Source organism: Podarcis muralis, chromosome 9 (genome assembly GCF_964188315.1).
Source record: "Podarcis muralis chromosome 9, rPodMur119.hap1.1, whole genome shotgun sequence".
Classification (NCBI taxonomy): Eukaryota; Metazoa; Chordata; class Lepidosauria; order Squamata; family Lacertidae; genus Podarcis; species Podarcis muralis.
In genome coordinates this window covers 25976057-25998853 of record NC_135663.1, presented here as the reverse complement: position 1 = coordinate 25998853, position 22797 = coordinate 25976057, and the positions used below count along the sequence as shown (strand labels likewise).

The window sequence follows — 22797 nt, the reverse complement described above, 5'->3', positions numbered from 1 at the left end:
GTTCTTACATTATAATTTACAGTTTGTGGAGAATATTCTCTGGATAATTTTCTAGCAGAGAATATTCTCACCTCACATCACTAGAGACACCACACACACTCTTGCGAAACAGATAGTCGACACCGACAGTGTCAACAGCCAGAGTCCTCCACAGAGGTGTGTGTATGTGTGTGTGGAAATAGGTGATGAGGGGAAGGGGAAAAGCCTAGCAGCAGAGCTCTGCATGCAGAAGGTTCCAAGTTCAATCCCTGGCACTTCCAGGTAGGGCTGCAAAGATCAACTCTCTGAAGAACTGCTGCCAATCAGTGTAGACTATACAGAGGTAGATGGACCAATAGGCAGACTTGGCATAAGGCAGAATCCTGTGCTCCAATGAGCACCAAGGACAGTGCCAACCATTTGTTCAAAAACCAGATGCTCACATGGGCTGGAGTCAGAATGTTTTTTTACAGTCTGTAGATGTATGAGAAGGTCAGGCACCTAGGGAAAACCATAATAGACACTCGTACGGGCAAGAGCACATTTATTAAAAGCAGCTGTTCATTTCAAATCAACATATAATTATTTATCACCTCTGCTGCTTTCCCGCTTGCCCATTCTGTCTCCCAGTTTTCTTATGCTTACTTTGAGCACAGCTCGTGCTGGGAAATAGCTGGAAACGTCCTGTTTGGAATCCCAGTGGAAGCTGAAGTGTTTTCGACCCTCATTTTCCTTGGCTCAGCCAGGAAGGAAAAAGAGACCTGGGTTTTTGTTTTTAAACGTCCACTGTTTGTTGGAAGAAGAGCTGAGATGATTTGCAATTGGAAGGGTAACTGCTTATTCCCTGATTTTAAAAAATGGGGACAGAACAAGGACCAGATGCCTTTTGGAAACCCACAAGTGAAAAAAGCAGCAATCTTCTATTGTTGTTCCTCAGCAACTGGTATTCAGAGGCATGTTGCTTCTGATACTGGGGGTAATATTTAGTCATCATGCCTAGTAGTCACTGGTAGCCTTATCTTCCATGTGCTTGTTGGAAGGGAGTTATTGGTTTGTTTTAGTTCTTGCACTTGTTTTTATTATGTATTTTGTGTTCATATTTTGTATTTTTACGTTCAGGACTGCCCTGTGATCTTCAGGTGAAGGGCAGCATACAAATCAAAACAATCAAAACAATCAAATCAATCAATCAATCAATCAATCAATCGTCAAATCCTCTTTTTAAAGCCACCCAAGCTGGCATCAATCCCTACCTCCCGCCTTAGCAAATCCAATCCTATGCAGATGTAGTTTTCCCACCTCACATGAAAAGTTTCAATTTGTTTTTAGTCTATTGTTATTTTAACTTTTTGAAAGTTTTATTACTGCTAATTTTTCTTATTGTTTTTTTTTAAAAAAATGCAAACCATTTGGAGAGATTTTCTTTTAAAAAAATTATCAAGTGGTGTATAATTTTTATGAAACAACAGTTTTGGTTTAGCAAGACTTTGGCAAATCACCTCTGTGTGATATCTGCTGCCCTAGAATGCGTTTTTTTACAACACACACACAAAATCTGTTGCTGCTTTCAGTTTTGTCACAGTTCTTAATTGTTTGCACTATTTTTAATTTAGACCTAAGAAGTGAAACAGCAGGACAAAAGCAAAAAATAAGAATAAAAACTCAAAAAACCCACCTAAAATTGATATCCCCAAAAATGTAACACCTGAAAGAACCCTAAGGTAGTCCTTTGAATAGACAGGTGACAAATCACCAGAATTGCTTTCTTATAGTCCCACAGAAATAATTCATGAAGATCCATGAATAACATTAACAGTCAAGATCTTTCTTCTATCAAACTCCTATTCTGGAATTCCACAATGAAGATCACTATCAAGAGGGAAAACATTTTAGGATGCACGTTTTACACTGATGTGTTAATTACTGAGGGTGGTTGTCAACTAAGCTGCTCAGAGAAATCCCACTGAAATGAATGACTTTGCCTAAGTTGGGCCAATTAAATTCAATGGGTCTACTCTGAGTAAAACAGTTGACTACCACCCTGAGTTTCTCATTAAATTTAGCAGATATGGGATTTCCTCCATGCCCCTCTCCACCCACCCCCCATTGCCCCCATGTCTTTTATGAGCATTCCTCTCTTCTGGTTGTTTTGTACAATAGGATTCTGCAGCCCATGCAAAGCTGAACTGTTTAAAAGGATGATGTAAGCAGCAATGGTTGTTTTGCATACTCAACAGAGCAATGGTCTGCAAACAAAGCATCGCTACTAACAATGCAAGGCTAAGTCAAACTTTCAGACCGGAGACCCAAGTGCTCTCATAGAGACACTTTGAGATCAGTGGAGCTACTCGAGAAGCAAGATACTGCACACTGTGAATATGGCCCCCAAAATCTGACCTTCCAGAATAATAAACACTTCATTCAAGGATCCCAAATCACTTTACAAACACTGGTTCATTCCAGTGGAGAGCTTATTCTAAACTCGCCACTTTAGAATAAACTCAGATGAAACGTGTCAAAGTTTTCGCCAAACAGTATCAACAAAGGCTGATTTCTCTTTCGGAGGGATTTAAATTAATTCCCTCCTGCAAATCATATCAAAAGAGGAAGCTCAGAACTTTATTCTTTGCAATCAAACTGTAAATTTAATACTTCCCCCCCTCCCCAGCCTCGCTCAACATCTTAATCAAACTTCAAAAGAAACTTTTTCTGTGTCTTGAATTTTTTAAATTTCGTTTTGAATAAATAAATGGGAAAGAGAGCAATGGAAAGGGGGTGGGGGAAAGAACCTTTCTTGACTAATACTAATAATATGGGTCAAAGTGTCAGTCATTCTACAATTAAATTGGGGAGTAAAATAGTATCCCTTTTCTCCCACAGTACAATAGTGCTAGAATATAAATTACCAGTGAAAATGAAATAATAGTTCAAAGCACATGGGGAAGCGAGCTCAGCGTTTAGAAAGTATTTTTTACGGCACGATGAAACATTGAAGACGACGGTAACCCATGTACTTTGGGGTGTGTTGGTGAATAGTCTCCAAAGAGCATCAGGCAGGATTGTAGGGCCCTATAGTCTGTGACCCCATGATATGCTTTGTTTCGCCGGGGCAGCTGCAGTTATCAACAGATGTTTCGGCAATAAATAATTGGTATCATCTCAGAGAAGGCCCATCTACCTGGGGTGAGGGGATAATGTGGGCAAACACGGTTCCACTATTACAGTCACATTAATCTCCCATCTATCCAGGTTTCTCAGGGAGTTGGCTGCAGGTGTTTATCCTGGGAGAGAGCAGACAAATGCTCTTGAGTCCGAGGGCTTTGTGAGCATTGTAAAAGGGGGTCAGCCACCGCCATAAATTTCCATCTGAGGCCACACACCAAAAAGGGAAAGGGAAAGGAGGGGACGGGGAGGAAGAAAACACAGCAAAACAAACTCGGAATCACAATAAAACTCCACTTAGCACTAGGGATTTGTAAAGCAAGGGCAACAACAAAACCCTCCCACTTTTACCAAGGGGCATGTAAGGTGCTCCACGCAACTTAAACCATTCACTTACAGAAGGAGAGGGAAACAGTGATTTAAGGAGGCAACTCCCTATCCTATCTTGCACCCAGATACAAATAGCACCTGGTTGCAACCAACAGGTCCCTCCCTCACTTAACCCTCTGCAGCAATTGTGCTGCAGCAAATTTCCAGCGGTTGTTGGAGCTCTGGCCTACGCAGGTTTAGGAATAGCTTGCTGGATCAGGCCAATAGCTCATCTAGTCCAGCATCCTGTTCTCACAGAGGCCAACCAGATGCCTGTGGGAAACCCATAAACAGGATTCGAGCCCTCTCTCCTCTTGTGCTTTCCTGCAACTGGTATTTATGCTGGTGGCTGTCACTGCCTCCTATAATAAATAATAATAAATAAATTTTTAATTATTCCCCACCCTTCCTGGTTCAGAAAACCGGGCTCAGAGAGGCTAACAACAAATTTAAAACACTTAATTGATGCAACAAAAAACAGCATAAAATACAGTATAAACCGTGAACAACAATAATTTCAGAATTCAAAATCAATTTGGGGGGAAATCCATCCAATAAACATTAGATGATCACCAGGGCTAGCTGGTTAAATTAGTCCTCTTTGGGCCAGCAAGGAGACCAGGGGAGAATTAGCTGTGGGATCCCAGAGCGGGTAATCTTCATAAAAAGGGGAGGGGGAGGGAAGGAAGGAACGGGAATAAAAGATCAGGCTAAGTTCAAATTGAAAGCCAGGCGGAGTGAGTTCCATAGTTTAGCTATGTGTTGTGTTAACAAGAGGAAAGTTTTTTTCTCTCATTGTACCAGAACTCAGGGCAATACAAAGAAGCTTAATGTTGGAAGATTCAGGAAAGACAGAATAAACTATGGATTTTATTCCCACTAGAGGCAATGATGGCCCCCAACTTGGATGGCTTTAATAGAGGATTCATGGCGGGTAAGGCTATCACTGGCTGTTAACCCTGATGCATATATACTCCCTACATGGCTGAAGGTGGTAATGCTGCTGAATGCGTTGCTGGAAACCACAGGAGGGGAAGGTGTTCTTATGCTCAAGTCCTGCATCTGGTTGGCCGCTGTGAGAAGAGGATGCTGGAACAAATGGACCACTGGCCTGATCCAAGAGACTTTCCTTATGCTCCAATGTACGTAAGAAATGTGTGTGCAGTCAGGAATGGGGGGCGGGGAGAGGACAGAATAAATAGGGAGAAGTTACTCTCTGTTCCTCAAAACACTGGAATCATAGGGTAGTCCAATACAATTGATTCAGGATAAACAAAATTAAATACAACTTTAGGTAAAAGTAAAGGGACCCCTGACCATTAGGTCCAGTCATGGCCGACTCTGGGGTTGCGGTACTCATCTCACTTTATTGGCCGAGGGAGCCAGCGTACAGCTTCCGGGTCATGTGGCCAGCATGACTAAGCCGCTTCTGGTGAACCAGAGCAGTGCATGGAAACGCTGTTTACCTTACCTATTTATCTACTTGCACTTTGATGTGCTTTCGAACTGCTAGGTTGGCAGGAGCAGGGACCGAACAATGGGAGCTCACCCCATCACGGGGATTCAAACTGCCGACCTTCTGATCGGCAAGTCCTAGGCTCTGTGGTTTAACCCACAGCACCACCTGTATGCCTAAAATACTACTTTACTCAGCCCATAATTTACAGTGAAAATCACTGCCTCAAGATGTTGCCAAAAACCCAACCAAAACCCAACACAGACGGCTCTAAAAGTGGTATAGTCAAATTCTTGGAGGATATATCTATCCACTTGCTATTTGCTAAGATAACTAAAATTGGACCCACCGCCTTCAAGGCTTACACCTCAGATGACATATGTAACAACAAGTGAAACTTGTCTGCATCATGCCTGACAAGTGACCTTCAAAGGGGCATTTAGCTGCAACTCTTGCAGATAGAGTGCTGGACTTGGACCTTTTAGACCATTGGTAAGCTTTTATATCTGTAATTGCACACATCTGTATTTGTTCCAAAGAACACATGAAGCTCCTGAATGAGTGGGATTCTTCGGTCACTGGGGGGAAGCCTCCTTGTGCAGGATCTCCATGTCTACATCAGAGAATACACTGCCTTCTGGTCCATATGTAAACAAAATCAAGGCATTAACCCCAACACAACTGATAAGAGTAAGAATGCGGCCACTGAATTAAATGGAATCAGGATGACAACTGTCACCTAGCAGAAACAGCAGTGAAGGATGGGGGTCACCTATATAAAAGGAAGGCTACCATCTGTTAGGCCACTGTACATCTAAGTGCTGTGAATGCAGGTTTCAAAGGCAGGTGTCATATACTTCATACCAGTAACTCATGCAGCCTTGCATTGATCACGTCTTTCAGGTTTGTTTTGTCTTCCAGGTCTACGGCTTGTTTGTATTGCCACTTTTCTGGCACGAAGGGCCACTTCATTTCCTTTGCCTCTTCGATGAGGGTCCTCAGATCATCAGGGAGCAAAGCTGAAAAGGTCAAAGTGCAGGTAAGTGATTCAGCCGCGAAGGTTAGGAGGTGGTACCTGACCTGCTGAAAGCATTCCCTCCACCGTTTTTGCCTCTCAGCGGCTGCAAGCTGTCACTTCTCCCAGCCACAGAGTAATAATGAGAGGTTGCCTGTCACCAGGTGACCTCCTGTGCTCTGCCCTGCAGGTAAACTAGAGCTGTCTGTCATTAAGAGAAGGGATTTTATCAAGGAAGTGAAAGACTGTTGTTGCTTTGTAGGTGTGAGTGGAGAAAAGGAGGCAGAAAGGAGCAGAGGAAATGGATTCCTCCACAGTGCGAAAATGAGAGTTTGGAGCCCTTAATGTGCAACTTGATAGCTAACTCAGTCTTCTGAGTCCAGAGGCAATATACCTTTAAATACCAGATGCTGGAGACATATAACAGGGGAAAGCCATTGCTGTCACGTCTGACTTGCTGGAAACAGAATACTGAATGGAATTTTAGTCCAACCCAGAATGAAGGGTCTTTGAATAAAGCCTTTGGCTTAGGTCTGAGAAGTGTAGTTTCTTAATATTCCCGATCAATGAGTTAGGAGAAGTTTAAGAAACAGCATTCTTCCTCAGAATTTGTCTTTTACAGAAACTTAGGAAAAGGATACAAGGAGAAGGGGACGACAGAGGACGAGATGGCTGGACAGTGTTCTCAAAGCTACGAACATGAGTTTGACCAAACTGCGGGAGGCAGTGGAAGACAGGAGTGCCTGGCGTGCTCTGGTCCATGGGGTCACGAAGAGTTGGACACGATTAAATGACTAAGCAACAACAAGGAAAAGGATGGTGAATGAGATTTAGCAGATGGAAGGATTGGTGCAAAGTCAGCCAGTCTGGAAATCCCTGAGACATGAAGAGCTAAGGCCAAACCAAGCTGGATGAGTTCATTTCTAAATCCCTGCCCCCATTTCCACTATTCATCTCCATCCTGGATAGAAAGAAGTAGCATCTAGGGAAGCAGTAGTAATACTAATAAATGAAATGACATTGTTATTGTTTGTGTTTGTTACTATGGTGTGTATTTTTGTATTTTTATTGTAAACCGCTCTGTGATCTTCAGGTGAAGGGCAGTATAGACATTTAATAAATAATAATAATGATAACAAGCTTCAGGCTTTGAGTTCAGGTAATTAGTTCAAATCTGCCATAAATGATGCCACACTTCTTATAAGCAACATGTGATCATTGCAGGATTATTATTATTTTTTAAAAAAAACACCTGTTAGGGAAGAAGACATCTGCAATTGGAGCATTTAACTAACCTGCAGGGATATAATCCAATGGAACAATCATACACACATTATTCATATTATTGCCTCTCGGACTCAAAGCGGATAGCTAATACAAAAACCAAAATCTAAGGGAAGTAGGTCCTAGGGAATCTCTGAGCCTTGGTTCCTTTGCTGCTTGAAGTAGTTTACCTGAAGGGCCATGTCTAATGTAGTGATTAAAAGGGCACTGATGTACCTTATCTGTAACTAAGCCGATTATTTATCATACTCTCCAGCATTTAATAAGGGAAACCGAAGAAGAAAGAACTACCTGATTAGAAGTTCAATAGCCCATTCTAAAGAGTGATAATAAAGCTGAAAGGAATTTGTGACAAGGAAACAAAAGTGCCTTTTGTGGGATGAAGTGAAAGGAAACCTTACAAGAAAAAAATACACCAGCCCTTTACACATAGCCTATATTCCCAAATGCCAAAGAGCTACAGACAACTATCATCACAGCCAAAGGAAGCAGAAAACTGTACACAAACAGAACAGGCCCTGCATGAGGTGGATTTAAATTTCCCCAAATGTCACCATGATTGATTCACTCGGGCAAAGTAGCTGATACTATTGAAACAGAAGAACTAGGTGGAGAGTCACATGATTCGTCTGTCAAAAAGGAAACTCCTGTGTGTGTGTGTGTGTGTGTGTGTGTGTGTTAACAAACAAGCAAACAAAATTCAGATTTATCTATTTAAAAAATAGTCTGCTTAACAGAGGGCCACTTCTCGCAGCAGTTTATTCTGCACTCGGTGCTGCTTGTGTTAGTCTGTTTTGCACAATGTCCCCACTATGCTGTCCTTATCAAAATGCAATCCCATATTCCCCCCCTCTATTTAGTTCAGATGGACTGTTTCGAGGAAAATAATATAAATTTAAAAAAAAACCCCAAAGCTTCTGCAGAAATTATAGATCCAGATTAAATGAAGGCCGTAGGCAAATGGGTTGCCATTTTGATGAGGACTAGGTTATTTGAATGCTGCAAAATGTGTTTGCTAGAGCAGCACCGAGTCCACACTAAGTATCTGTGTGGAAGCACCCAAGACCCTACTATGGCAGTAAAGGGATGGAAGGAGGAAGTATGGTCAAAAGGATTGCAACAGTGACAACTTAATCGTTAGGTAATGTACAAAGTCAGAATTTATGGAAGTGCAAGCTTAGGCTCAGAACTGGCAAAGCTTTTTGCAAAAGTACTGCAACTATTTAGTATTTCTAAGCAGACTTCCTAGAGAGCAAGCCCCATTGAACAAAATGGGTGTTATTTCAGAATAAAGTACATTTCCCAGTACGCTTCCGAGCACAATTCAAAGTGTTGGTGCTGACCTTTAAAGCCCTAAACGGCCTCGGCCCTGTATACCTGAAGGAGTGTCTCCACCCCCACCGTTCTACCCGGACACTGAGGTCCAGCACTGAGGGCCTTCTGGCGGTTCCCTCACTGCGAGAAGCCAAGTTACAGGGAACCAGGCAGAGGGCCTTCTCGGTAGTGGCGCCCTCCCACCAGATGTCAAAGAGAACAACAACTACCAGACTTTTAGAAGACATCTGAAGGCAGCCCTGTTTAGGGAAGCTTTTAATGTTTGATGTATTACAGTATTTTAATATTTTTTGGGAAGCCGCCCAGAGTGGCTGGGGAAGCCCAGCCAGATGGGCGGGGTATAAATAATAAATTATTATTATTATTATTATTATTATTATTATTATTATTATTATGGCACATCTTGTGGTAGCTTTATCTGGAGTATTTTGGAAGAGCTAGCCATGGTAATCTGCTGCAGGAAAAACCCCATAAAGAGGCTTCTGGACACAATAACAAGTCTTGTGGCACCTTAAGGAGCATCTCCATCCCCACCGTTCAGCCTGGACACTGAAGCCCAGCACTGAGGGCCTTCTGAGGTTCCTTCGCTGAGAAAGGTGAGGTTACAGGGAACCGGGCAGGGGGCCTTCTCAGTAGTGGCACCCTCCCTGTGGAACGCCCTCCCATCAGATGTCAAAGAGATGAACAACTATATAACCTTTAGAAGACATCTGAAGGCAGCCTTGTATAAGGAAGTTCTTAATGTTTGATGTCTTACTGTGCTTAATGTTTTCAATTTGTTGGAAGCCACCCAGTGTGGCTGGGGCAACCTAGTCAAATGGGAATAATAATAATAATAATAATAATAATAATAATAGACTAACAAATGGATCATGGAACGACTATGCACAGGCAAGAGTTTGCTTCATCAGATGACCTAACAGATCGTCTTCCTATTTCAACAAATGGTTTCTTCAATAAATTGTTTCTTTTTCATATCATATTCAATAAAACAAAAACTCTTTCAATGTTTCCCTGGTATTTACGTACCGCTCTTCAAAGTATCCGTTGCCTGCAAATGTTCCTCTAACACCCAGAACCATTTTTATTTTCAAAACACTTTTGTAGATGATGAACTTTTATACAGAGAGAAAAATATCTGGGAATTCAAATGTTGGGAGTTGCATTAGGGGAAACGGTCAAATGCTTTAATGAAGGGGATATACTCTCAGTGAAAGGACAGCAAACAGCCGCCATTCAGAAGTTGCATTATTTCCCCTCCCCCTTTTTTATAATTGAAATTTATGTGCATCGCCAAACTTTGGAAGCATTGTTTTTCTTAAACGAAAACCGCTCCTTATAGCCTCATGTTTACTGAAGCTTTAAATGAGAACTGACAGCAATTCACTGGTACAAAGTGGGCTTCCTTCCCTGCCTGCCTCCTAGCTCACATCCCATTCATGTCCTAGAAATCCAGTAATCTTTTGACACTTATCTGCTAGGAGATTTGGGGGGGGGGGGGAAATAGGGCAGGCCGGAGATGGGGTGGAAGTTTAGGGCAGTCGGCTGTTTTGCACCCAGTACTTGTCACTGGGATCTCACCTCTGTACTGCTGATGCCTGCTTTCGTCTCTCTTAGACTGGTCCTGCACCTCTGGTGAGATCTGATCCAGCATCTGTTTGCATTCCTGCAACAGAGCGGCCATCGTTCTTTGATTATCCATGCTGCTCGCTTGAAAATTGGGTGGGGTGTGCACGTCTTTGGGTGTATGGCGATCAATTACCGAGGAGAAGACACAAATTCTAAATGAAAAGGATCCTTTCTAGGCCGGGATACCTGATGAACAAAAGAAGGGGAAGGATGATTAACTAAAGCATCATCAATTATCGGCAAGGCTCAAGCAGGGAGGGATAATAGGGGAAGTACATGACAGTCTCCGAGGACTTTATTAGGGAAGGGTGTGAAATTACTCTGGGGTCCGTGTACCACAGCATGGAGAGAGGAGGTTGCTTTTCAATACCCCTGTAAAAAGCCCCAAACAGTGAAGTGGCCAGCCACATGCGCACACATAGAATTCATTTGCACACATGTTGGTTCCATGCAGTCAAGTGTTTTATGCTGGAACCCTCATGTTTTCAAGACCTTTTAACCTTGCTCTACAGCGAATCACCGTGATTTCTAGAAATGCTAGCTGAGTTACATCACATACTCTTTCTGGAGACGGTAGGAAGCACTTTGGGAACAAGTGCTTGGATAATTGTACGCACAACATGGTGGATGGGGAGAGGCAATCCCCTGCTAACTTCCCAGTCAACAAAAAGACACCATTCAGTTTCCCCTCCTATGCTGCTGTATCGGGGCAAGACAAAAGAATTATGAAAAACAGAAAGCAGGGGAAACAGCAACCCAATGTCTAGTTCTCCCCCCAATTCTCTGGAAAGTTCTGGTGAACCTCAGGCTGCATTCACATGGCACTTTTCATGACTTTCCCCTGTTAATTTCCACATGATGCTTGAGCTTTCACAGGATGTAAAAGCCTCACTTGGAACTTTAGTAGACTAGAGTGCAAGTTTAGTGCTCAATTCCATGTTAGTTGCTTCCAGAAAGAAAATGGCTGTTTTCAAATACAGTGGTACCTCGGGTTACATACGCTTCAGGTTACATACGCTTCAGGTTACAGACTCCGCTAACCCAGAAATAGTACCTCGGGTTAAGAACTTTGCTTCAGGATGAGAACAGAAATTGTGTGGCGGCGGCATGGCAGCAGCAGGAGGCCCCAGTAGCTAAAGTGGTGCTTCAGGTTAAGAACAGTTTCAGGTTAAGAACAGACCTCTGGAACAAATTAAGTACTTAACTCGAGGCACCACTGTAAGGTGGTTTCTGTGGGTGCCTGGTGATGTAATTGGATGGTTCCCTTGTCAGAGATTCAGTACCCACCACTCACTGTGTTAAAAGGTTTGCGTGACTCAGGCCTGTCATATGTAAACTGTGCCAGCTAACATGAAAGATGCAAACTGAACTGTAGCCACTTGCCGATCAATGTGAAAGATGTATGCTATCCTGCAAAAGAATCCGAGTTTGAACAATGAAGGATCCATAAGGAAAAAAGACTCCAAAGTTGTAATGAAGGAGACATGGCGTGCATTCAGATATGGGGGGAGGACGACGACAACTCTTCCTAATTCTATTGTTAGTGCTTCTGTTTTGTAATGTTCCTTTCACATTGTGGTACCAGTTGTGTCATGGAACTGTGTGTGTGTGTGTGTGTGTTTTACCAATGTACCGGCAAGTCACGCTGAATTTCACACCGGTGGATGTGGTGTGACAAAACAACAAATATAACTGGACGATGCCACTACTGCCCCAAGCCTTTCGCACCTGATGCATCACCCATGAAAATGGCAGGAAGCAACTATACTCTGGTATACTGCCCCAAATTTTGTCACTTTACTGCCACAATTTTCTGGTTTAATGGGGTTGCAAATGGATTGTTTCTGGAAGAAATCAGCACAGAAATGAGCGCTAAACTTCTGCTAGATTTCTGGAAGTGGATTTGATGCCAAAATATAATGCAGAAATTAACATTGGAATATTGGAAACAGAATAAACTGCTGTGTGAATGCAGCCTCAGGCTGTAACATTGTAGAGCTTCTGCATTCTGTTTTAGAGAAGTGCTTCCGGCATCAGTTAATCGTTGCAAACCAGTGAGAATCCCTATTTACATAGGTGATCTTCACAATTTTATCAAACAACAAGGAGTGGCACCTTGAAGGATAACAAGTTTATCGTGTCATAAGCTTTTGTGAACAAGGGCCCACTTCATCAGATGCAGGAAGTGTTTTCCTCTGGTACGTTTCATGCACCTGACGAAGTGGATTCTGACCTGCAAAAGACAGTGTTAGCCTATAAGTTGCCCATGAGACTCTTTGTTGTTCTTGCTGCAAAAAAAAATCACGCAGCATTACTCATCTGGCAACTCTTAACGTTACTTTCTTTAAAAACTGGGTGCAATATTGGAGCCATATTCACAGTATAAAATTCTGAAAAACCAATTAAAACCCCTAAGCCCCTTTCGCTCTCAAGGCAAAAATAAATAAATAAATCTCATCCTCATTTTGATCTTTAGGCTATGCTACAATTCCAGAGAGACCAATGAGGAGGAAGAAACAAAGACCCAAGGAGCTCCACGTGGAGACTGCATTTATGGATTAATCCCAACAGGGAACAAATAAAGATCGTCCCAGGAGTGTCCGGTGGGGACTTAGCGCAGTCAATTGAGAAAAGCAAATCATTATTTAGGGCCAGGGCTGTTTTGACTTTCAAATAAACATTTTTAATTATTTTAAGTGCTACACTGAAACTTCCCATTTCTCTGGGTGTAAAATTATGGTGGCCCATTAATGGAGGCGCTGGTGATTATACAAATCTTTTAGTTGTGTAAGGAACCTTTTGCAAAGCTGAGAGGGGAGGGAGTGATGTTTAAATTACATCTGGAAGCACAAGGCTCATTACTAACATTAAAGGTTTTCTTATTTCCCTTTTTGGGGGTTGTGTGCGTATTCCCTTCTTCTCTAAAGTCTCCAAACAAGTAAAAGATTGGGGTCAGTGGAGAAGAATCACTTTCACAAACACCACTATATGTAAGTAATTCAAACTGATGGGATAGCTCAGTCAGTAGAGCATGAGACTCTTAATCTCAGGGCCGTGGGTTTGAGCCCCACATTGGGCAAAATATTCCTGCATTGGACTAGATGGCCATTGGGATCTCTTCCAACTCTATGATACAATGAGGCATACAGAATTTCCCCATTCTAATCTGTCCATACTCTGGCCCTGGCTTCAATCAGGAGTAACTTCAAGAGTGATACAAGCTTGGATTCAAGAACTCTGCTTGCGGAACAAAGCTTTACTGACCCACCTGTGTAAGCACTTCAGTCCCCACCGCCTGTCATTCAGGAAGAGTTGGCGGAAACTTCTGGAATGACAGAGAATGTGGCTTTGCAGAAGCTGCCCCCACCTAACTTTTGCTGGTTTCCTCGTCTCACTTGCAGCTCCTTGTGGCAAATTCTAGGTCATTCTGGAGAGTTCCCTGACTTTCATGAGAAATTCCCTTCCGCTGGTGGCACGGAATGCTCTAGCTCTGGTGAGATTTTGGTGCCAGGTTAAAACAGATCTTGTTCTCCTAGGCATTCGGTGATACAAATCTAGGCAAGGCTGTGCTGAACCGTAGCTATTATCTGGGATAGTTTCCTCACCAGTGGCTAATTTTACTGATTTAATCCTTGTTTTCCTTTCAACATGGTTTGTATGCAGCCTTTTTGCTCTCCGCTGCAGGTCATCTAAAAAGCAAATTTAGGCTGCAATGCTATATGCCTGCTTACGTTGCTAAGCTCAGCCGGACTTACTTCTGAGTAGAAAAGTATAGGACTGCAATATTAGAGCCACATTTTAAAATGAAATACCAAATGTACAGCCAAGTACAAATTCTCCCCCTGCCCCTTCAGCACTTTGAAGTATGTGCTTGTCAAAGCCACTTTGAACCCATGTCATTACGCTACACTGCACTTTGCATCTAGCCATTCTAAAGGGCCAGATTTTGCTCCCTTTGGAATTCAATAGCATGAGTCCCATGGCCCTGTAGAGGGAGAGCAGGGCTGAGCACCAAACGCCTGGCCTTTGAAAAGGTCAGATTTAAATTTTAACTTTCAAGTTAATGAGGTTTCTCTCCTTATCAAAACGAGCAGCGCTGCATTTCTTTTTTCTGTACTTTCCTACAACTGTAGTTTGAAGTTAAATGTAAAGAATATGGTATCATAAATGATATTGCATAATATTACAGCAATATATGATTTGAAATGTTGGAACACACCACACAACACATACAGTTTGTGGGGAAGCTGCAAGTTTTTAAAACAGATTTATTGTGATGTGTACTGCGGGTTGTAGATGAGCCAGGGAGGTCTAGATGATATTAACTGGATTATCAGCATTCACTTTTCTACACATTTATACCTGATGAGCTTATCTCTTTGTTTGTTTGTTACTTGGTTGCAGGATTTCCTTAAATAAAACACAAGCTCTTTGAACACACTGGTGTAAATACCACCCCAAGCAGAAAACTAAATATTTTCTTTTCTTTCACAAATAGGCCAGCACTTCTCCCTACTGACATATGTTGAAACCACAGCAAGAAATTGGTAGGATATTTCATTTGTAATGTGCTGAATGAGAGATGAAGCATGGCTATTTGCTTGAGGCTCTGCTGCTATCTTACTCGTTTGCTGGTTTCAAGTTTAAACGCTTTTTCTTTTTGTAAAGCCTCGTATACCGAACGGCACCGGCTGTATTAAAATAAGGAAAACCCTGACTCAGGGACAGCCTTTCCTAAGGCAAGCTCTCTTGTTAATATGCACCCACATGAAAGGGTTTCTTTTCTCCTATAGAACTACAGTGTGCGTGTGTGTAAATTGCAAGGGGCTCATTGGCATAAATCTCGGCTGCGACCTCTGAGGTAAACGGGATTTACATTACTTTCTGACAAGAATTAAATGAAGGCCTTGTGGATGTATGAACAGCCTTCTAGACTGCAACAGATGGGCATGAATGTGCTCCCTAGGCAAACTATCAGTGACATCTGTGTCCTCCAAATTCTGGTGGTCTCAGCCAATTAACAGGCAAAATGGGAAAAACGGGGAGGGGGCGAGGAGGGCTGGTTCCTGCACAGTCTACCCTACCCCCTCTTCCCTCAGCAGAAGTGCTTGTGTTTAGAAATGAGATCAAGAGTAGCCTGGAGCAGAGAGGAGATTGTATTTTTTCTTTTTAAAGAAACTATAGAGATTAAGCTTTATGAGATGGACTTGGGTTATATTAGATATTAGGGAAGCACTGTATACCTGATAGACCTTTATAAAGCAGGCTACCCCTTTTTCTGTTGCTGTCATTTATGCACCTCCCCCCAAAAAACTCGTTATCACTGAGGTTAATTAGAATCACAGGATTTTAGAGTTGAAAGGGACCCCAGTGGTCATCTAGCCCAACCCCTGCAAGGCAGGAATCACAGCTAAAGAATCTCTGGCAGATGGATAGCCAACCTGTTTAAAACTTGCCAATGAGAGAGAGTCCACCACCTTCTGAGGTAGTCCATTCCACTTCCAAACACTGCCATTATTATTATTATTATTATTATTATTATTATTATCCCACCCTTTTCCCTTACAGGGACTCAGTTCTTATTGTCACCAAGTTCTTCCTAATGTTTAGCCGAAATCTCCTTTTTTGTGATTTGAATCCATTTGTTTGGGTCCTACCCTCTGTAGCAGCAGAAAACAAGCTGGCTCCATCTTCTATGTGACACACACACACACACAGACACAAATACTGTGTCTAAAGCTGTTCCTACTATTCTCTATGACAGGGGTGGAAAACCCTCAGGCCTGAGGGATTAAGTGGATTATGCAGTTAATTATATGATGGTCTGTTTGGGACTATGCACAATAACATTGTTTTTAAAGCATGCACACACAAAAGACAGCTGAGTACCATTTTATCCATATCAGCAGACCGCTGGTGTGGGACACTGATTGGTATAAGGCCACCTATAGAGTAAGTTGTTGTTGTTGTTTATTAAATTTGCATACTGCCCTGCATCCGTATATCTCAGGGCTGTTCCCTACATAAAAGTTCAAGATAAAAACACACAAAATACATAATAAAAAGAAAAACCCTCTCCCCACACATTTAATAGGGTATCAGATGTAATCAGCCAAAGGCCTGGTTGAAGAGGAACGTTTTTGCCTGGTACCTAAAGGTGTATAATGAAGGCGAGTTCATGGCAGAGGAGAGACTCAAAGCCCTTCTAGATTAAAAACTCACAGCACAATCCCATGCATTTTAAACTTGGATTTAAGTACGGCTGTATTCGGTGGGGCTTACTCCCAGAAAAATGTTCATAGGATTGTAGCTCCAGTCTCCTAGCAACTAGGTTGCGAAAAACATAATGTTCAAAGCAGCCTATAACCATTGGGTCATAATGCTTCCCTCTACAGGACCGCATCAGACCCATTGGTCCATGCAGCATTGTCAGTTCTGACCAGCAGTGGCTTTCTATGGTTTCAGATGGAAGTCTTTCCCATCTTACCTGGAAATGCCAGGAACAGAACCTGGGACCTTTTTGCATTAAAAACATGTGCTCTGCCACTGAGCTACATCTTTTCCTTGAAACAATATTTCCTTACAATATGATTTGCTCACATTTGCTATTCATTTGGGATACTAGTACACTAAAATGCAAAACTTAATTATAGTTTGTTTCTTAAGAACGTAAGAAGAGCTTGCTAGTGGATCTGAGTAGCACCAGTTTTCAGCAACTGGTATTCAGAGGCATGTTTCCTCTGACTTCTTTATAGCTGGGAGTTTGAATATGTTACAGGACATTCAGTTTACTCCAGCTGGAATAAGGACTGGTCTTTTATCTTTTCCCTTCCTGTGAGTTAGCTGTTATAACAGAAAGCAAATTAAGGCTGAGAGCTACCGGTAATTCATACCCCACTTTGACTAAATACAGCACTCTGTCCACCGGGCTATACAGTATTAGTCATCAAAGTTTTATCTCAGTGAGTTTGGCCTCACTGAGGGGCAGTATTTCAATATGGGTAGGAAAATGAGAGTACCCCTAAACATTTTTTTAGAAAAAGCACCATGTGTGAGGATTCATGCGAGAAGCCCTATTCGTATCAGACTGACTATTTAAAGTGAGGAACTTTGTGAGCGTTATGTGGTTTACAGCTCAGAAGTTGAGATGCAGCTAGTTTTGCAAAACAACTGAAAACACGCTACCGGTACAGTGTGCAGTGAAACATTTGCTATTCATGCTTGAGGCCAGAACACTAAAATGCAAAAGTGTTTCTTTCCCCCTGAGAGGTCATGGCAAGTTTTGCCCATTTGCCCATGAAGAATGAAAGTGTTCTATAGGCTTCGACGAGTCCTAAGAAAGGTTTAGAGCAGAAAGTTCCTCTAGTTCATTTCGAAAGCGTGAGCTCACATTACTTGCTAGCATTTCAGCTCCCTCAGCCCAATAGCTTAGGATTTGGGCGGCTGGTTGGTTGGTGAGGGGGCGGGGGGAAGGCGGTGGTTATTGCAGTTTTGAAGGGTTTGTCTCTGTAGACATGGAGAGCTGATGATACATATTCATGAATCAGAAGTCTTCCCAGACCCTGTTAACGTTGACAAAGACTACGCTGTTTCACACAGCAAGTGGACGGTAGTTGCGGGTGACGACGGCTGCAGGAAAAGATTAACTCAAAAAACAACCTTATTCCTTGCGTCACTTGGCCTTGCCTTCCTAATGATTTCCACAATTGTTGCTTTGGGACAAGACTGTCATTCAGAGATGGCTCCTTCTAGCCATATTCAGATAACAACAATTTCCTTAACTTCTGTTTTATTGGACACCACCAAGTAAGATCAGAACAGAAAGGAAGCAGTTTCACTGATTCACAGGCTGGAGTTTGGTCACTTCAAAGGTAACTTTGATCTAGAAATATGTGGTGTACCAAATTCATTATGTCTTTTTAATGAGCTTTTCAAATTTATTGCTCTTAATGTCGATTCCCTTTTCCACATGCAGCCATGTCTTGTGAGATGGTCGTATTTAGAGAGAAACAGTCCAAACTTGTACTTTTAAGGTCATTACTAGGGGAAACAACAGGTGCTTTTGTTCTCTAAGTTATGACTCCCTCAAAATTCTGCCTTTGGCCACGTATTTCTTTTACTTTGTAAAATCCCCCTGCCCTAATGGAAGTGCATATGGAGGGTAGGCAGAATGTGGGACTAATGAATAGAAGAATTCATTGATAGAAACCTAACGAGAAAAGTGGGCGCTTTCAGATATGCCACCCAAGCCTACATTTGTCCCAGGCAACAACCAGGTTTCAGCATGGCTTCAGAGCACTGGCATATGTAGAGTGGGGATAGAAACATAGGCCACGTTTGCATTTAGAATGCAACATCTAGAATAATCTGGACATTTCTTTGGTGGCCCACACAACCCTGTCTTGCCACCAAGGGCCATTCTCCTGGAAGGTGATCACTTGGGGATGAGGGAACAAGCCATGCTAGGTTTGGCCTGGGACCCAAATGCTGCTCAGAACTGACCGTGGGTTGTGCATGGGTTACAGTTAAGAAGAAATCATGGTAACAGTAATTAAGAACAGTAAAAAAACAGAGTGGTGGAAAAAAAACGCTTTAAATAGTTCTAAGCTCATTATTATTATTGGATTTTAACATGGTGCTATGGCAATGGTTCAATCAGTGTAAGCATTCCAGCAAGCCAGACAGAACCACCAACCCTCTCCTCTCCTGCATTCTGTTCTAGAATGCCCCCAATCTAGAACAGGGGCACCCTAGGCATGCAGGAGAGGAGGGGAGCCCTGCTATGCTAGGAGAAGCTCTTCTGCAGTTTTCTGCTAGCCAGATTTGTTGCTTTTAGTTGTGTAAATAATTATATTTTATTCTGGGTTCTCTTGATGAAAGATGGTATATAAATAACAATAGCAATAGTTGAATCCCACCCATTATGAGCATTAGATCACCATCAATACCATTATAATTTTAGCACTGCATTTAGTCCTGTCCATTCATCTGAAGAACCCTTGTTTCTCCATTTCTTTGTCATGTTGCACCAGGGGTGGAAAACTGGTGGTCCTCCAGATATTGCTGGACTACAACTCCCATCATCCTTGACCATTGTCCATGCTGGTTGGGGCTGATGGGAGCTCGAGTCCATCAACCTCTGGAAGGCCACAGGTTCTCCAGCCAATTTAAATTATAGCATGCTTTCCAGGAATGTAAAAATAAAAGCAAAAATAGCTTTTCATGGTGAATCAATTTGTCTTAGGGTGTCTGTTAGTTACTTTAACTAAACCATATACAAAATGGGGGGGGGGGGAGCAAAGCATCACTGAATTTAGCTTGACTTAATATGCTGGTGGTGGTGGAGAAACTATAAATTACCTCAGAGGGCTTACTGTGGTAAAATCATGCTCTCCCTCCCACCCACCCCTGCCCATCTGATTAACATGAAGATAAAGAAATTTGTCTCTCAGAGTGGACTATCAAGGCGCTAAGCTCAGTTTCGAGGGTTTATGTTATCATGCAATGTTTGCTGTAGACATTTCCATTTCATTAGCATATTCTGCTTTACATGAAACCCAGCGATGAATACTCCTCCTGATCTGAAGCTAATCCTCTTTAAAGAGCTACAGGCTATATTACATGTGGCCCAGCCACAGCTATGCCATAGCTGAATTGCTTTGAAGCCTATTGAACAGTGTTCTCTTGTGAGACCATGCGCAGGCCTATAAACCAATGCCCCTTCTGTGTTGTGAAAGCCCACTGTTTTTTCATGAGGAAGGGTTTTTATAAGAGGACAGAAACTACCCCACCCCTCCAAGCAAGGTCACACCACTCATGAGAGAAAGATGATGCTACACTTCCTATATTGTTTCTAACCACCAACTCATAAATTGCACCAAACAAGATTCAAGTAAATGTTGCGTATTGCATTTAGCATTTACATTTTTTGGAAAGCAATAATTGAAAGGGAATAGATTGTTTAACATCACACTGGTTGAAAATTCGTAACATGCAAAAATAAAAGTCATCTTCTGCTGTATACAGAATACAGCTTTTGATGGGTAGCATCCTCTATACTAGCAGTGACCTTAATTCATGGAGTACCAATCCTTATATAGACAAAATAGCTTTGGAAGACTCAAAAAGGCTTGCAAAAATATAATAAAAGTTAGTGGGGAGGGGAAACAAAAAGGTTAGGGGACCACTCCCCACAAAAAAACTGAATGAGGACTGAGGTTAAATAATCACAGAATAGAAAATAAGATGAAGAGAAAATGGAATGGAGGCTTCCCCAAAAGGCAATAACTGGCTGGCTGGCATCCTGAAGAGCCAATAACTGGCTGGCTGGCATCCATTCCACAGTGTAACCTTTTCGTTGGTGGACACACTTGTACACTAATACTTCACAGATTAAAGTGGGTACAAAATAAAAGGTTGTAATTAAACTGAGTGAATATTAAGGAATCCAAGACTTATAAACGATGCTTTTGTTGAAACAAACACAAACAAACAAACAAACAAACAAACAAATAAAATGGTAGCTTTTCAAGCTGTGCAATGTGAAAATCCTCTTTGGGCTGAATCATGTGGCATTTTTAGCTACTCATGTCCATAAAGACAGTCTTTTGTTTTTTTAAAAAACACCTTATAATAAACAAGACTTAGGAATACTTCAAGCCACATAAATACACTTTTCAAAGATTTCCCAGAATCAGCTTTGTAAATAAGTTCACAAAAGTTACTAGCCTGCAAACAACCAAACAACCCCTCCTCCCCACTGTGGGTCTGATATAAGATTAGTAGCCTGGGTTTCCATGCTGACTGCAGAGGAAATGAAGCCCTGTGCTTCACAACTAGCACAGAAATGCAGGATGCTAGGCTCTAAGCAGGTTAGTTAAAAATGGGCTGGTGGAGGGATGGACCAACCCAAGGTTTCCCAAACTTGGGTCGCCAGCTGTTTTTGGACTACAATTCCCATCATCCCTGTCCACTGGCCTTGCTAGCTAGGGATGATGGGAGTTGTAGTTCAAAAACAGCTAGAGACCCAAGTTTGGGGAACCATGGACGAACCTAACCCTTTCCCATCTGCTCAGTGAGCTAAGTGGACTAAAGGACTGACTCTTTAAAATGCTGATGCCAATGTCCTGTAAGAAGGTACAGTGCAATCAGGAATGTGGGGACACCTATTCTGAATTTCAGTCTGCCTCTATTAAAACAGCATATTGGCTATTATTAAAGTCCTTTACAAACCAACCAACAAACCCACATGCACTCAACACGAAATCGTGTAACGTGGTATTGGTAATTAGATGTGTGAGTGTGCCAAACCATTGCACTGGGGTATAAAGGGAATCAATCTACCGGAGGTCTCTCCAGATGAGATGCGCTGCTGAAGGACATGACTGTGACAACCACCGTGTGTTGTTTATGACTCATCTCATGATACGGTTATTAGCCTTTGTAGTCCTCATGAGCAGCTGTGGCCATTAAAGAGCTCCTGGCACTCTGCTGGGAAAAGGATGTTCGGGTGAAGAGCCCTCTTGAATTCTCCCTAGACTTTTCAGTTGGCTCTGGCTTTTACTCTTTCTGAACCCTTTTTCTACAGTAGAGTGGAGTGCTGTTGCTATGCGTTCACCACTACTTTAGGGCTGCGCTTGCCAACATTTTTGGCACAAAAATACCATTTGGAAAGGGCCTGCAATATTCCCTCACCCGAAAACTCAATAATGTTTGCTTTAGTTCTTTCCAGCCTTTGGGTTCTTCTTCTCGGCTGCTCCTTCTGCAGAACTTTTTGAAGGCTTTGCCTCTCTCACTACGTGAATCCACCTGGTCAAGGGAAAAAAGTGTCTTTTTGAGGAGCAAGGGCTTTCATACAAAGCACCACCCAATTCCTCCTCCCCCCAGCTGCTATTTATTGCTAAAGGAGGCCTAACTCCCAATGCAGAGAGCCACTTCTGCGCAATGACCAACCAGACACTTTTGGGAAATCCATGCAGGGCATGTAGGCAAAAGCTCTCGAACCAATGTTGAGGAGCGACAACAGCTTGATGGATTCATTCCTGAGAGCTTCTGAAGGCAAATCTCTTGCGTTGAAGCCCTGCTCTGTCTTCACGACCACTCTGATTCTCTTATTTCTGTTCCTTCACTCTCATTGCAAAAGGAACTGCATCTCTCAACAAGATACAATTCCCAAGGATGGTTATACTGATTTCATAGAACAAACAATGCAGCCAGCTACAAAACTGGGGAAGCTCAGTTGGGAGAGACTCTTAATCTCAGGGCCATGGATTGAAGCCCCATGTTTGGCAAAAGATTCCTGCATTGTAGAGTTGGACTAGATCACCCTTGCAGTACTTTCCAACTCTACAATTCTACAAAAACTGATGGCCTATGGGGATTTGTTGACAAGTAGAGCTAGCAGAGGGACCTCTTGGGGTGTCCATCACAGCTTTCTTCCTAGCCATATGGCAGCAAATATCCAGCAAAACCAGCACTGAATGGTTGTAAGTCTGTGATGGAGCAGAGCATTTATGCAAAGAAGATTCCAGCTTTAATCTCTGGCATCTCCACACAGGGCTGAAGAAGA

The 22797-nt window shown here is 42.4% G+C and overlaps 1 protein-coding gene across 2 annotated transcripts in view; it reads right to left on the bottom strand.

Annotated features, from left to right (window-relative positions):
- Positions 1-22797, bottom strand: part of ALPK1 (alpha kinase 1) — a 54553-nt gene that overhangs the window by 24949 nt on the left and 6807 nt on the right. For both annotated transcript variants that reach the window (XR_003708230.2, XM_028744014.2), the window contains exons 2-3: positions 10182-10415; positions 5831-5985 (exon numbers count right to left, since the gene is read on the bottom strand). Coding sequence is in view for 1 of the 2 variants with exons in the window: in XM_028744014.2 (XP_028599847.2) it covers positions 5831-5985; positions 10182-10302 (276 nt within the window). In the remaining variant the exon portion in view is untranslated. The remainder of the gene's footprint in view (positions 1-5830; positions 5986-10181; positions 10416-22797) is intronic.